Source organism: Schistocerca cancellata, chromosome 3, assembly GCF_023864275.1.
Source record: "Schistocerca cancellata isolate TAMUIC-IGC-003103 chromosome 3, iqSchCanc2.1, whole genome shotgun sequence".
NCBI lineage: Eukaryota > Metazoa > Arthropoda > Insecta > Orthoptera > Acrididae > Schistocerca > Schistocerca cancellata.
The window spans coordinates 787820873-787837348 of record NC_064628.1 but is presented as its reverse complement, the minus strand read 5'-3'; the positions used below and the strand labels follow the sequence as shown (position 1 = coordinate 787837348).

Below are 16476 nucleotides of genomic sequence, written 5' to 3'. Positions count from 1 at the left end.
TTTCCTGAAAGAGTTGTCAGCTGGCTGAAATGTTTGGGTCATCTATTTACTGCACCAGGTCAATAATAATCACAGGACATATAATTTTGCTATATGTCACCACTCTATCCAAAATTATTTCTTGCATGCTCCTTGGTTGTTTGTAAGATCAAAATCGCAAAACCAGTTGTAACCGCTGTATGTTTTTATTTCTGTTTTCTGTCATTCCTTAGTTGCTCCAAAATTCATGGATGTTCTGTTTATGCAACTAATTGAAGGCAGTTTGTTTATTGTCATACACATTTTGCTTCTTTTATTTGTGAAGCATCTTCAGTGGCAATTTTCAGGGCTGTTAGCCCATGTTTGTGGCCCTGGAGATGTGTTCATTAGTCCCAACGCTCCATTTGGCCAATTCTTTCACCCAACTTTGTAGATAATTATGTATACAGCATTAAGAATTTAGCTTTGGGCATAAAGCCCATCTTAAGATGACTGCACATATTTGTGATTGTAATGTATTCGAATTTTGGCATAAAATGTCAAGCGCAGACATCCTTATGTACGAGAAAAGGTTTTGGTTAAAGAATATTTTTATCTGCAAATAGGTAGCATAATAGCAATAAGCTGTTTTTTCTGTGTGAATATGTATTAAAATTTTATTTATTTATTAATTTGAACTGATGATGCTTAGTTTTTAATTTTCTAATGGAAAGTTCTGACTGAGTGAAAATAATTCAGAAACAAAGGTAACAATTCACCAAATAGTAGAGGAACTGTGTCACCAACAGGCACATGAACAAGACTGAAAACTTGCTAGCTTTCTGACATATCCTCTTTCAAGCTAGATTACACATAGATGCACGCATGGGCGCATGCGACTAGACACACACACACACACACACACACACACACACACACACACTCTCTCTCTCTCTCTCTCTCTCTCTCTCTCTCTCTCTCTCTGTGTGTGTGTGTGTGTGTGTGTGTGTGTGTGTGTGTGTGTGTACAGCTATCTTGTGCCAGCTGAATACACATTGCTGGGGCAAGAGGAAGGGTTAGGTAAGGATGTTTGATGGCTTGGAGGAAGGCAGCAGGTGTATGGGATAGCAATGCAACATGCAGGCTCTGGCAGTGGTGAGTTCATGCTACATACGATGATGATGATGATGATGATGATGATGATGTTGTGGAGGAGTCGATTGCTGCTGCCTCCTGCATTCCCATCGTGCATAGCTGCTGCGTCCCTCCAAGCTGACAGTTACCCTTCCCTGACCTTCCGTCTCTGCTCCCCCAACTCTTTTCTACATCTACATTCTGCAGAGCACTTTACGGTTTGAGCGGAGGGTACTTCCTGTACCACTACCATTTTCCTTTTCCAGTCAGGTATGGTTCGCAGGAAGACTGATTGCTGGTAAGCCTCTGTGTGGGCTTGAATCTCTCTAATTTTATTTCCATTGTCTTTTTGCAAGACACGCATAGGAGGAAACAATATATTGGCTGGCTCTTATAGGAACATATGCTCTCAGAACTTCCACAGTAGACCATACGTGGTGCAAAATGCCTCTTTTGCATTGTCTTCCACTGGGGTTGGCTGAGCTACTCCATGCTGCTTTTGTACTTACTAATTGAACCTCTAACGAAGCATGCTGCTCTTCTTTGGATCATCTCTATTTCCTGTATCAATTCCACATGATATGAATCTCAGGCTGACATTGTTCAAGTATTGCTTGAACAAGTGCTTTGTAAGTTATTTCCATTGTTGATGTACTACATTTCCTGGTATTTGCCTTATGTGTGATTAAATTTTCGTGGTCATTCCACTTCAAATCACTCTGTATGCATACTCCTAGATTTATTATGAAAGAAACTGCTCCAAGTGATTGTTCTACAATTGTGTAATCACATGACAAAAGATCTCTATGCCTGTGTACTCACCATATGTTAGTTTTGTTTATGTTGAGGGTCAGTTGCCACTCCCTGTGTCAAGGCTCGATTCTTTGCAGGTCTTCCTGCATTTCACAACAGTTTTCTAGCATTGTAACTTCTGTGTACACAATATCATTGTCCACAAAAAGTCATTTGGAGGTTCTGAAGTTATCTACGAGATCATTTACATATATTGTGTAAAGTAATGGTTCTGTAATGCTCCCTTGGAGTACATCTGTATCCCTGAAGACTTCTCTCAGTTCAGAAAGACATCCTGTGTTCTGTTTGCTAGAAACTCTTCAGTCCAATCACAAGTTGGCTTATATTCTGTACGCTGCCTTTCAGAAGGCAAGGAACGTGACATGTACCCGGATGTGTGTATGTATTTGTGTCTGGGTCTCATGGATGAACAGAGTGAGTTGGATTTCACACAGTCATTGTTTTTGAAACACATGTTGGTTCCTACAGAATAGAATTTCAGTCTCCAGAAATGTCATAATACATGAGCATAAAATGTGATACAAAATTTTACAACTGACCAATGTCAGAGATATAGGCATATAATTTTCTACATTTGTTGACGGTGCTTTTAGAAAATGGTTATGATCTATGCTCTTTTCCAATCATTAGGAATGCTTCATGTCTCTAGAGACCTATGGTACATTGCTGCTAGAAGAGTGGAAAATTCTCTGTGTAGAATCTGATTGATATCCCATCAAGCCCAGTGGCCTTTCCCCCTTTGAGCTATTTCAGTTATTTTTCTGTCTCTTGGTCAATTATTTTGATATCTGTCATTTTGTCATTTGAGTGACAATTTAAAAGAGGACCTACAGTGTGATTTTCCTCTGTGAAACAGTTTTGGAAAAACATGTTAAGTATTTGGCTTTTTATGTGTCATTCTCTACTTCAGTGCCATTATGCTCATTGAGTATCTGGACAGGTGGCTTCGATCCATTTACAGATTTAACATAAGACCAGAATTTCCTAGGAGTTTCTGTCAAATTGGTAGATAGTGGTCTACTTTCATATTCTTCACTTATCATCTCTCTTATGGTAATTTTAGCTGCGTCAAGTTTGTGCTTGTTTGTGAGGCTTTGGCTACGTGTAAATTTGCAGTGGAACCCTCTTAGCTTTTGTAGCATATTTCTAACACATACTTGTCTAAAGTGTATTGTACAATGCTGTTCAACTTTGTCCATTAATAGTGAACCTTGTCGGTGGTGGAAATGAAATTTTCTTGATGACCTCAGGTAATCTGAAATCTGTCTCTTGTCACTCTCTCCAATCAGAAAGATCTTCTTACTTCTCTTTGTATTCGTATTTACAGCCATATTCAGTGATGCTGTTATGGCCTTATGATCATCAGTTCCCTGCTGTAATGAAGTTTAAAAGTTCAGGTCTGTTTGTCACCAGCAGCTGGTAAATTAAAATCACCACCTAAAGCTGTAATATGACCAGGAAATGTTTGTGAGCTATTCTCCAAGTGACAGTGACAGTGCCACTACTACTGGTGCTGCGGCAGGAAGCCTATAAAAGCTTTTTGTGAACCTGTTTGATCCACATTTAACACTTACCTTCACCCAAATTATTTTCCATTGTCAATCTGCACTGATCTCATTAGATATTATCTTATTTTTATTGCTGTAAACACGCTTCCACCACTGCATATCCATTCCAGTCGGAGTTTAAAATTTCATTGCTTTCAACATATGGTTTAGCCAGCTTTCTGTTGCTAGCACTAAGTAGGCATTATTATCGCTCATAAGCGAGACCAGTTCCAGAACCATTATATAGATGCTCCTGCAGTTAACTAACACCTTGTTCACACTTCCTTTTTGTGATCTGCGACAACAAATGCTATCTCAGCCACTGCCTGTAGGAGCTGAGGGTGGCCTCTGAATCCAGATGGTAGGTGTCATTTGTGGCAGGCATCATTTGTGCAGGCATGAGCGGCAATGTGTAGTCAGCTGCACCTAGTATGCTCAGTCACTGCCAAAAGAGCGCCCTCCACTTCTCAGATGAGACCCCTTGGCAGACAGTGTGGATACTGGCTGTCTTTCCCGATTTGCACGCTATTTTCGTGAGGGGCTCAATCATTCGCCTTACACTGGAGCTTCCAATAACAAGGAACTCCATGCTGTGCGCTTGTCCAGACCTGTCGGGAAGATCAGCCACAGTCCCAACAGAAGAACATATCATGGGCAATACATCAACCCTATTTCTGAGGTGTAAGGGGTCAGCTCTGCAGAAGATATCTACTTTCACCTTCCACCCAGAGATTCGGGTCCTTGCCACTGTTCACCAATCACTGTCAAGCAAGTGTCAACTGGCAGATACGTGCAGATCAGAAGGCGCAGTGGCATCAGTGATCCCAGCAGCACTATAGAGTCCAGAGCTGCCAAAGCATTTGTCTCAGCTCCTCAATGCTGCTGTAGCCCAGACCAGCAGCCTAAATCTTTTTGACCGTGACCAACACAGCTCCCAATTGTTTAAGGAAAGAGGCACAGTCCCTGTCCATTCTTATTTAATTTTTATCTATGTCACAAGTAATGTAACACTAACATAAGGAGTCGCTGGGTGTAATCTTAAGTTCCATTGCTACACTATCTCTAATCTGTTCTACCCAAGAAAGTTGCCTCACACAAAGTTAATGCACTAAAAATTATTCAAAAAACTTAGAGTAAGTTACTTAACACTAGTGGACACAGTGAAATACTGGGGTTCAATTCACTTCTTTGCTGAAATATACTTGAAAAACAGAAATCATACTAAATGACTGTGTATTAAACAAACTGCTACAGCTACAGGTGCATCCTCTCGGCTCCGTGACAGCAGCTACGATCCCAACACAATGTAGAGTGCTGTAATGTGTGCTACGGTTGAAAATTGTCTTAAGTAGACATTATTTAATCAGAAATTAACTGTGAAAGAATAATTTCTCATATCTGATGTTGCTATTTCTGTTAAATGAGGAATTTTTATTTTGCAATGTTGGATATACACATTTCCAGTTGATGTGTCATGTGTTGTGATTTTTATCATATTTATGAGGAAGTGTATTGCTGAACTTTCTGACTGTTTCGTGCCCTTACAAGTATTGGGAAACTGTTATTTAATGTACATTAAATATTTTTGCTTTGTATTCAGTCTGGTGAGAGTCAGATTCCAGTAATTCTGTCAGTTCATTATAATAAACAACTGCTAATGGATAAACATATATTCCACTTTAAAGGTTGAATGTGAAATTTTTATGACCATGCCTATATGGTTAATTCATTTGCTGCTGGAAGCACAAGTGATCTGTTCCTATTCTGTGTCACTTCTGTAGTCTTCTGGACATCAAAATCCTGGAAAAAAGTTGACATACTTAAGTTACTTGTGTGTAGTGTGTGTAATATCATTCTATACGCTGTCTTCATGCTTTAGTTCTTGAATGTGAATCTGTAATATTTTGATACTTTATGACAAAAGATAATTTTGCTGAACAGAGACCATAGTTTAAAGAGAAGCTTGACATTTCTATTTATTTGTTTTATAGATTCTGTGAGACTATGTGATCAAACGCACTGTAGTGGAATTGTTTATTCCAGAATTTAAAAAAAAAATGCGTATAAAAGAAATTCATTAATACATGGGTCAGAAGTCTCTAAACTTTAGTGGGGAACACCTGTACTGAATAAAATGGTTGCGATACAAAAAAGCCATTGAAAGTATGGAACTTACCTATAACTTTTTTCAGTTCTACAGGAAGCCTGTTGAAAATGGTGCAAATAAGATACAGCACTCCTCTGTATACAGTGGTTAATGAAATGTTTTCCAGGTGTGTTTATTTCTGTTGAATGCTCATTAAATGGATACTGCAGTTTCTTTTGCTATAGTCAGTATCATGGACCACAAGTTCTGTGACTCAGATATATTCTAAGACACTCGAATAGCGACCTGCACAAGTCCAGAAACTTATAAGCTTCTTGATTTGTGTTGGTGACAGTAAAGATAGTTCGTACATTCAATTTGTGAACAAGATAAGTAGTGTTGACACTTCTAAGAAACATTTTCCTCTGTCTTCAACTGTAAGAATTTAAAAAGTTTGACTTGCCTTATTAATAGACTACCCCATAGTAATAAAATTTGCTTTTGAGAGAGGACTGTGCCAGAATCTACGTTAAGCTGCAGTCTGTGTAATCTACAGGATGGTGCTTCTTATTGTTGTTTGCACTATAGGACAACATTCTGCTTCCTGTTTCTCAGATACAGAAGAAATTATTACTGAACTTTGCCCTAACTCCATAGAGTTACAACTTATTCAAATGCATGGTTCACACAAATGATCATTCTCTCTCTAAAACCAAAGAAGATACCTGTACAGGCTGTGTGTTGATAGCACTATTTGTGTACTGGGCGCATTTCTGTTCGTATATGTTTATTCAAATTCTAATTGTTTCTGTAGTAATCTTTTTCTGCTGCATTTCGAAACATGAGTTATTCGTTTCTTACAAATGGTGTAAGAGGGATAATGAATTTCCATTATGTAAAATTTATTGTTTTCTTAGACAGCCATACCACATTTGTTGTTTATTTCTTCTAAACTCAAGATCAAACTTTGCTGGGTGTACCTGAAAGTTTCTTGTACAACAAGTTTATTTCTGAACTATCTCTGCACAACTTCAGCTTCTCTGATTTTGCTTTCACACAACTACAGTGATCATTCTGCATGATTTGTTATAAACAGATACTACCTGATTATGCATATGGCAATTTCTTGGCACTCTTACAATGACAGGCATGTTTTTAACACAACTGAAGGTATGTGACCTAGGCATGGACAAGCTTGTGGCTCAGGAACTTTATTTGTTTATGTGGCATTACTGTCTCAAACATAACATTTTTCATATAATGAAAAATCCAGGTTGGAATGTAACAATATTATAGTTATCTCCATATAGTGGAGATGCTGAGTTGCAGATAGTCTTTTTGTTGTGCCTATCTGTGACTCGGCATCTCCACTACATGGTGAGTAGCAACTACACTTTTCATAATAACATTTTATATGATTTTATTATATCTTTTTGGTTTCAACACTCGTTTGGTGAAGCAACCTGTTTTGTAATTGCTTTAGATGGCCAGTATACATTAATAAAATACTATTTTTTGTTTTGTTAGAAGCTTTTACAGTATGGGCGTATGTATTGGTCACAAAATCAGATATACTTCGTCATTTATGGAGAAAAATCAGGGCTGGAATGTGCAAATATGAGTAGATCACTGCTCACCAAATAATAGAAGATGCATTGAACAAGGGTCTGGAAAGCAGGGAAGTTGTAATATTGCATAGCTTTCCACACAAGCCCTTCTTATAAGGTTAACAAATATCTTAAAAAAATATTTTGTGATTGTTTTTTTAATCTACAAATATTGTTTTTTTAATCTACAAATTTATACTCTAAACATGTGTACTGTGTCTTGGTAGATAGGGATGGAATGGTAATCTTTGAGATACCAGTCTACTGAATCAACACAGTTGCCAACTGATAAGAGACACTGCATATATTATATTAATAACTGTAGTGGTTTTGTTTACTATTTAACAGAGTTTTTAAGTTATTGACTGCAATTATTCTCCATTTTGTGCAGGTAGCTATGGCATATCAACAGTTTCTGACCGATGTGGTGCAGCTTCTCGGAGCAACCAGCACTGATGCACGAAGCTTTTCTAGTAACATGTACCACTTTGAGAAGCGGATAGCTGAGCTCCTGAATGTATCTGAAGTGCCTGCAAATCCAAATGAGGCATACAACCGTCTCACCATTGACAAGTTGCGGCAATCAGCACCTTCGGTAAATGAAGAAAAGTTTTATCAAGAAGGAATGTGCGGTACTCACCTCTTCATGCATTGTTTATCCTCAGTTGTACTTCCTAGTTCTATATTGTTCTCAAAAAAGCGTTTTGTTTCTTCTAAAACTGACAAGTGTTAGTGGACATTCCCAGGAGCTCAAGGAAGTAAAATATAAGGAAAATGTTGAACAAAGGCAATTTCATTCACAATGAATATGTATAAAGATAGAAGTCAGTAGTTGGGATTTCACCTTCCAGATAAACACTTCACAAGACAGTGTTGGTATTTCTTATTGAGACCAGTTGCAATATTCTCAACAGCTGAAAGTGAGCAGCCGGAAAAAGTATTGCATTAATATTGGTAAGACTGATACATTGTAACATAAGGGTGCAGGAGCCTGCAGATATTTGTTCTAAGATTATGGAACCAAACTTCTATTTTGTGTTGTAGAAACGTAAATAAATTGCAAGTGGTTTGATTAAGGCCATAATGGAAGTAATTTCTGTTCCCTTCTTCAAAATATTGTTATGAAGAAGAGTTGAATGGAAGGTAACAGATGAAATCTGATACCAGCACATAACCTACTATTCCCAGTTTACATAAAGGGGACCTCTGAGTTAATGTCTGTTTGACAGACAGATCACCAACAGTGAATGTCTATGCCTTTGTTTGGAGACATTGCTGTGAGGCTCAAGAGATAGTCTTGGGCTTGAATAAATAATTTGACAGGTAGAAATTTCATGCAGTATCTGACCTCCTGTTGTCAGCCAAGCCCCAGCAATGAACTTGACTTCCACTACCAGGTTTCAAACTGGCTGCTAGCTGCACTAGCATATTTTAGCAACTTTGTGTATAGAAGAGGGAATATTGGAAAAAAGTACAATTATTATAATGTATGTGCTTTATAACCAGTGTAATATTACATAAGCTGTACAGTTTATAATTAAAACAATTTTATGTAAGTACTTACAGAGTGGATAGCAGCTGACAGAGTGGATGGCAGCTGATGATAGATCACAACAAAACATCATGGTCTTCTTTTTCCTATTCTTGTTCTGCGCCTTTCACCATTTTGTGTTTCTGCTACGGGCCAACACTACTACTAACATTGCCCCAGTCCATATAACAAGGCCGACCACCCCCTCCCTCCGCCCTCTCTGCCCCCAGTCACAAAATATGCCCAGGTTACATGGTATTGCCTTTCCTCTTTTACTGTGCCTCATAACCTCTTCACAAAGGTGTATTTTGCAATCCCACTCACTGTCCCTTACCTGTGGCACCAGCATGGAATGAAATAACATGACCTGCATCTCTTCAGAATACATTGTATGTTACTGATCCTTACACATCTCGCAGGGGATCCTTGCCCGATAGATTTTTGTAGCGAGTGCTAAATCATTTCCAGTGCCGCATTTTAGGATTCATCTCTTAGTAGCCCTATGTGGTCACTCTTATTGGTCTTTCTGCACATCACACACTGTTTCATGGATGTTTATGAAGTATTGGTAGACAGTTGACAATTAGTCTGGAAAAGCTTGTACTCTCCTCCACAACATAAATTTATCCTTCAGAAACTGACATCACAGATATAAAGATTTATTTTCATTGTTTCCAAGAACAGAGTATTGGCCAGTGTTAAAAGCATCACTCCTATACAGTTTCTAATTCAGCAATACTATCTTATTCTTCTGTAGTGGTCAATCCAAGGATTGGTTTGCAACAGCTACAATGGCAGCTTGTCTCCATTCTGTGCGTCTTTCAGCTTTTCTCTTCATTTCTTTATAGGTGTTACATCCCACATCTTTCACAATTTGATCCATGTACCTCAGCCATGGTCTTCCTCTTGGTGTTTTTCCCTCGACATATCCCTCTATGTAGTCTGTAGCACCACATTTCAAAAGAATTTAGCTTCTGGTCTTCCTCTGTCCCGAGAGTTCATGTTTCACACCCATAGCATGCCACACTCCACACATATAATTTCAAAAATCTTTTCCTGATTTCAAGGCTGATGCTCTTAGATGTTAAGATGTTTTTCTTCTTGTTAAAAGCAGCCTTTGCTTGAGCAATTCTACTTCTCACTTCTGCCTTGCTCCTTTCATCCCTGGTAATATTACTGCCCAGATAAGTAAATTTATCAACATGTTCAAGCAGTTCATTGCCTACATGAACTTGGACTTTCACTTGATCTTTTTTGTCACATGCCATTACTTTTGTTTTTGCTTTATTAATTCTTGTATTATATTCTTCCCCCATAACTGTATCCATTATATTCAGTAGGACTTCAAGATCTTCTTCACTTTCAGCTAGGACAGCTATATCATCGGCATATCTTATCATATCTATTTGTTGGCCATGAATTACTACACCTGTCTGTGAATTATCCCTTACTTTTTTCAGCGCCTCTTCAATGTATAGGTTAAAGATAACAGGGGATAGTGCACAACCTTGTTGGACACCTTTCCGTATCTGCACCTCTTCTTGTTTTGTCCGTCCACGGATAACTGCTGTCTCGTTTTTGTACAGGTTCCATATCATTTTTCTATCTTTATAGTCTATTCCTACTTTTTTGAGTACCTCAAACATCTTATCCCATTTAACATTATCGAAGGCTTTCTCTACATCTACGATAGCTATGTATGTTGTCAGGTCCTTATCTAGTCGTTTCTCTATTATTAGTTTTAGAGCAAATATTGCTTCTCTGGTTCCTCTGTCTTTCTGGAATCCAAACAGGTCTTTGGAGAGTGTAGCTTCGACTTTTTGTTCTATGGGTTTTAAGATAACTGAGGCTACTATTTTAGAGGCGTGAGTAACTAGGCTGAGTATCCTATAATTTTCACATCTTGTAGCATTTGCCTTCTTTGGAATGGGGATCATAATGTTTTTCTCAAAGTCTGTAGGAATTTTACCCTGCTCGTACATGTTGAAAACAAGATTATACAACTCCTGATTCAGTTTTGCTCCTCCAATTTTCAGAAGTTCAGCTGGGATATTGTCTATACTAGGCGGTTTGTTGTTTTTCAATTTTTTCAGAGCTAGTTCAAACTCTTCCCTTAATATAGGTTCACCTATGTTGTGTGCATCTACTTCTGTTTCTTCTTCCACGATGTTTTCAGACAGTTCTGGTCCACTGTACAGTTTTCCTATACATTGTTTCCATCTTCTTGCACCTTCATCATCGTCATCCAACATATTGCTATTTTCATCCATCACAGCCCTACACTTGTTTCTTCTGTCTCCAAAGAAATGTCTCTCACATTTATAGGCTTTGTCAATATTTCCCTTTCTCATGTTGTCCTCAACTGAAATACAGAGATCATCAAGGTATTTTTCTCTTGCTTGTTTTGCCTCTCTGTTGATTTTGTTTTTCAGACTCTTGTATTTCTCTTGGTCTTCCCTCTTCACAGAATTTTTTTAATTTCCTTCTTTCTTCCATCATATTTAGTAGGTCATTAGTGAGCCATTCCTTCCTTTTCTCTGTCCTTTCTTTTCCTATTACGTCTTCTGCTGCTTCTAAAATACCAGTTTTTATTTTTTCCCTGCTGCTTTAGATGTCATTGCAGCCCTTTGTATTTGTTTTCTTGTCTGTTTCTAGTTGATAGTGTTTCAGTGTATTTTCATTTTTCAGGTTTGTCCAATCCCATTTACATGTACTTCTTTTTTTAATGTTCTTGAATTTTAGTTCAGTCGTCGTCATAACGAGTATATGGTCACTTTCCACATCACAGCCTGGATATGATCTGCTGTTCTCAACTTGGTTTTTAAATCTTTGCTTCACTAATATGAAGTCAATTTGATATCTGTTAATGTCACTAGTCATTTTCCAAGTATATCTTCTTCTTGGATGATGATTAAAGAAGGTATTTGTAATGCAAAGTTTATTTCTTTGGCAGAATTCGACAAGTTTATCCCCTCTTTCATTTCTTAATCCTAATCCAAAATTCCCTGCCACATCCTCTTCTTTACCTTCCCCAACAACAGCATTCATATCTCCCATGATGACGAGGTTTTCAGCTCCTTTTATTCTGCCAATTACTTCTTCAAGGTGGTCATACATCATGTCGATTTCATCATCCTCGTGCCCCGTAGTTGGCATGTATACTTGGATTATGATTGTGTCTCTTGGTTTAGTTCCGATCTGACAGAATTTATCCTTTCACTATGTTGAACAAATCCTTTTACTCATAACCCCATCTCTTTATTGAGGATAATTCCCACTCCTGCAATCCCAGAATTGCCTTGTGCTGTTCCAGTGTGTATGATTCTGTAATCCCCTGACTAAAAGTCACCAGTGTTTGGCCATCTCATTTCTGAGACTCCCAGTACATCAATATCCATTAGTTTCATTTCCATTTTCAAGTTTTCCAGTTTACCACATTTAAGAAGTGAGTTGACGTTCCATGTTGCTATCTTTCTTACATTAATGCTTTTGGATTTCGGTATCTCTTTAGTTGTCCCCGCCTGAAGATCCGAATGGAGGACTATTTTACCTCCGGAGAATTTAACCAAAGAGCTTTCCATCATAATCTGTTGGCCCGGGTCTTTAATGGAGTGGTTTCCCGTTGCCTTCTCCATTCTGTGCCGTTGGCCACCTTGTGGCTCCTCCGCCTTTAGGAGCAGTTTCCCACCCCAAGGGCAAGAGAGTGCCCTTCCTTCTAGCCGCTCATCCGCCCTCCTAGAAGGCCATTGGCACTTGATAGAAGGTAATCTCCTTATCCCGGGAGATATTCGACTCAGTAGAAGTATAGGTTGGAAATGAAAGACCCCTAGCCCTCGAAACCTAATAGCATCAGGGTCGGAAAAGATCAAGAGTTGGCCGAGGGTGGCCAAATATGAAAGATAAAAGTGAGGAGCCTGGCATAAGTAAGTGGAAGCAATGCCAGGACTCAGCTTGGGACCCCATGGTCGCCAGCCACGTACTCACTAGGTGTGAGTCCCTGGGGACTATATTTTGTCTAATTTGGCGAGTGCTAACTTGATACTACTGTCATGTCACAAAAGATTGCACTACGCTGTAAATGAGGGTCACATCAATAATTGATGCAGTAATAGCATTGTGGTGGGATATACAGGCTGAATCATCAAAAACTTGCACCGCACATATTGAGGAAATGGGAAGTGCTGTTGAAGTGTGGTTTTCCCAGAATGGGTTAGTAGTCAAGGGTGTATAGTCTTAGTCAATAAACAGATTGTAATAATGCTTTGAAAGTGTATTTTTTGTGTAAACACACATATTTTAAATGGAACAATGCCTGTTGGCTGTAAGAAACTAAAAGTAAGGTAATAAACAATGTAGGAAATGGTAGACTGCTATTTACCATAAAGAGGACGCATCCAGCTGTAGACAGGCACAATTAACACACTCACAAAAAGTTTTTGGCCACAGCAGAGATGGCATTCTGACCCAAGATGGTGGAGTTGATGGTCGTGTGTGTGTGTGTGTGTGTGTGTGTGTGTGTGTGTGTGTGTGTGTGTGTTTTAATGATGTACGCTGGGGCTGAAAGATTTATGTGAGTGTCTTTTAATTGTGCCTGTCTGCAACTTGACATGTAAGCAGCAATATGTCTCTTCTTACATTGTTGATATTTGTACCTGGAGTTTCCATTGTTTGATAAAAGTTGGGTAAATTAAAATGTCAGTGGTGTTTGTTGCTGGATTCTAGTGCAAGTCGTTCACTAGATATCATATTTTGAAAAGTTCCCACACCAAACTTTGTTTGTGGCTTTCAGCATTTGTAGTTGCTAGGTACAATGTTGTTATGTTTGCTTACAGTGTGCATGTGTGTTCCTCGAGTACATTTTAACTTGCTGGTCATCTAGTGTCTGACTGTGCAAGCAGTAGTTCTGACTGTCCAAGCAGAGATTTACCAGTGCAGAAAAAGCTGACATGTTCATGGTGTATGGAGAGTGTAGGAAGAATGCAGCTTGTTCTTGTATGGTGTATGCAGCAAGATATCCCAATAGATGTCAACAATCTTTGCAGCTATTTGTCAACCTCTTCAACCGGTTAGTGAAAATTATAGTGTAACAGGCGTGACAGAAGAGGAGGAAATTAATATTCTTGCTGCTGTTGCAGTCGATCTACATGTTAGCTCTTACACAATCACATGAGGAAGTGGCATGAGTGAGGCAAGTGTTCTACACCTTCTCCATTGACACAGGTTCCATCACTATCACATCTCTCTCCATCAAGAGCTGCATGGAAATGATAATGGGCATCGTGTTAACTTCTGTACATGGGTATTAAGACAGGATACCTCAGATGTATCAAGTATCATGTTTAGTGATGAAGCCTGGTTTATCAAACATGGCCAGGTAAGCCATCAAAACATGCACTGTGTGTTGACAATGACCATTGGTTTCATCAGGTGGAGTGTCAGCATCCATGGAGTTTCAGTGTGTGGTGTGGTATAGTAAACCATCAGTTCATAGGCCCATTTTTCATAGAGGGAACACTGGACACACACAAGTATCACAGCCTCGTAACAGACCACCTTCCGTGGATGCTAGATGATGTTCCTTTGCAGACTAGGAGGAGCCTCTGATACCAACATGATGGCTCTCCAGCCCATAGTGCATGAAATACTGCACATGTCTTCATTAATTGTTTCAAAATGTTAGATTGGATGCAGAGGACCTGTACCTTGGTTGGCCATTCCCCAGATTTGACGCATGTAGACCTTTTTCTCTGGGGAGAGCTGAAAGGCGCTGTCTACAAGGACATATCTATTACACCTGAAGATATGTAAAAACATATTTCTGCAGCTTGCTTGGACATGTCCACTGAAATGCTAGCTTGTGTACAGCAGCTGTTCCATACCAGACTGGAAGCATGTATTGCTGCTGCCAGAGGTCATTTTGAACACAACCTCTAATGTGATGTCTCGCTACTAGTTAGAATCCATATAAGTAGTGTACACTCTTGTGTTGTTCTTTAGTGTGTGTTACCACAGGTATTGTACAAGTGTCAATGTATGAACTTTTCAAAATACATATCTCGTGAATGATCGCAGTAGAATCGTGCTACAAACAACACGGACATTCTAATTTACTCTACTTTTAAACTATATACGACGGTAGTGTCTGTTCCCGAAAGAACAGTTACCGTGGATGACCATGCAGATTTGCTAGAAATAAAATGATAATTAAATGGACACCCTAGCTGCAAACAGGTGTTGATGTACTTCATTGGGGACATGTTGAAAATGTGTGCCCCGACCGGGATTCGAACCCGGGATCTCCTGCTTACATGGCAGGTGCTCTATCCATCTGAGCCACCGTGGGCACCTCAGATGGATAGAGCGTCTGCCATGTAAGCAGGAGATCCCGGGTTCAAGTCCCGGTCGGGGCACACATTTTCAACATGTCCCTAATGAAGTACACTCCTGGAAATTGAAATAAGAACACCGTGAATTCATTGTCCCAGGTAGGGGAAACTTTATTGACACATTCCTGGGGTCAGATACATCACATGATCACACTGACAGAACCACAGGCACATAGACACAGGCAACAGAGCATGCACAATGTCGGCACTAGTACAGTGTATATCCACCTTTCGCAGCAATGCAGGCTGCTATTCTCCCATGGAGACGATCGTAGAGATGCTGGATGTAGTCCTGTGGAACGGCTTGCCATGCCATTTCCACCTGGCGCCTCAGTTGGACCAGCGTTCGTGCTGGACGTGCAGACCGCGTGAGAAGATGCTTCATCCAGTCCCAAACATGCTCAATGGGGGACAGATCCGGAGATCTTGCTGGCCAGGGTAGTTGACTTACACCTTCTAGAGCACGTTGGGTGGCACGGGATACATGCGGACGTGCATTGTCCTGTTGGAACAGCAAGTTCCCTTGCCGGTCTAGGAATGGTAGAACGATGGGTTCGATGACGGTTTGGATGTACCGTGCACTATTCAGTGTCCCCTCGACGATCACCAGTGGTGTACGGCCAGTGTAGGAGATCGCTCCCCACACCATGATGCCGGGTGTTGGCCCTGTGTGCCTCGGTCGTATGCAGTCCTGATTGTGGCGCTCACCTGCACGGCGCCAAACATGCATACGACCATCATTGGCATCAAGGCAGAAGCGACTCTCATCGCTGAAGACGACACGTCTCCATTCGTCCCTCCATTCACGCCTGTCGCGACACCACTGGAGGCGGGCTGCACGATGTTGGGGCGTGAGCAGAAGACGGCCTAACGGTGTGCGGGACCGTAGCCCAGCTTCATGGAGACGGTTGCGAATGGTCCTCGCCGATACCCCAGGAGCAACAGTGTCCCTAATTTGCTGGGAAGTGGCGGTGCGGTCCCCTACGGCACTGCGTAGGATCCTACGGTCTTGGCGTGCATCCGTGCGTCGCTGCGGTCCGGTCCCAGGTCGACGGGCACGTGCACCTTCCGCCGACCCCTGGCGACAACATCGATGTACTGTGGAGACCTCACGCCCCACGTGTTGAGCAATTCGGCGGTACGTCCACCCGGCCTCCCGCATGCCCACTATATGCCCTCGCTCAAAGTCCGTCAACTGCACATACGGTTCACGTCCACGCTGTCGCGGCATGCTACCAGTGTTAAAGACTGCGATGGAGCTCCGTATGCCACGGCAAACTGGCTGACACTGACGGCGGCGGTGCACAAATGCTGCGCAGCTAGCACCATTCGACGGCCAACACCGCGGTTCCTGGTGTGTCCGCTGTGCCGTGCGTGTGATCATTGCTTGTACAGCCCTCTCGCAGTGTCCGGA

At 40.6% G+C, this 16476-nt stretch overlaps 1 protein-coding gene and 1 non-coding gene across 2 annotated transcripts in view; one reads left to right on the top strand and one right to left on the bottom strand.

Moving 5' to 3' along the window:
• LOC126175840 (endothelin-converting enzyme homolog) overlaps window positions 1–16476 on the top strand; it is a 625659-nt gene that overhangs the window by 500409 nt on the left and 108774 nt on the right. Inside the window, exon 6 of the mRNA XM_049922841.1 lies at window positions 7537–7740. Coding sequence (XP_049778798.1) covers window positions 7537–7740 — 204 coding nt within the window. The remainder of the gene's footprint in view (window positions 1–7536; window positions 7741–16476) is intronic.
• Window positions 14946–15020, bottom strand: Trnat-ugu (transfer RNA threonine (anticodon UGU)). The gene has a single exon. It is a non-coding gene; the product is annotated as a tRNA-Thr (tRNA).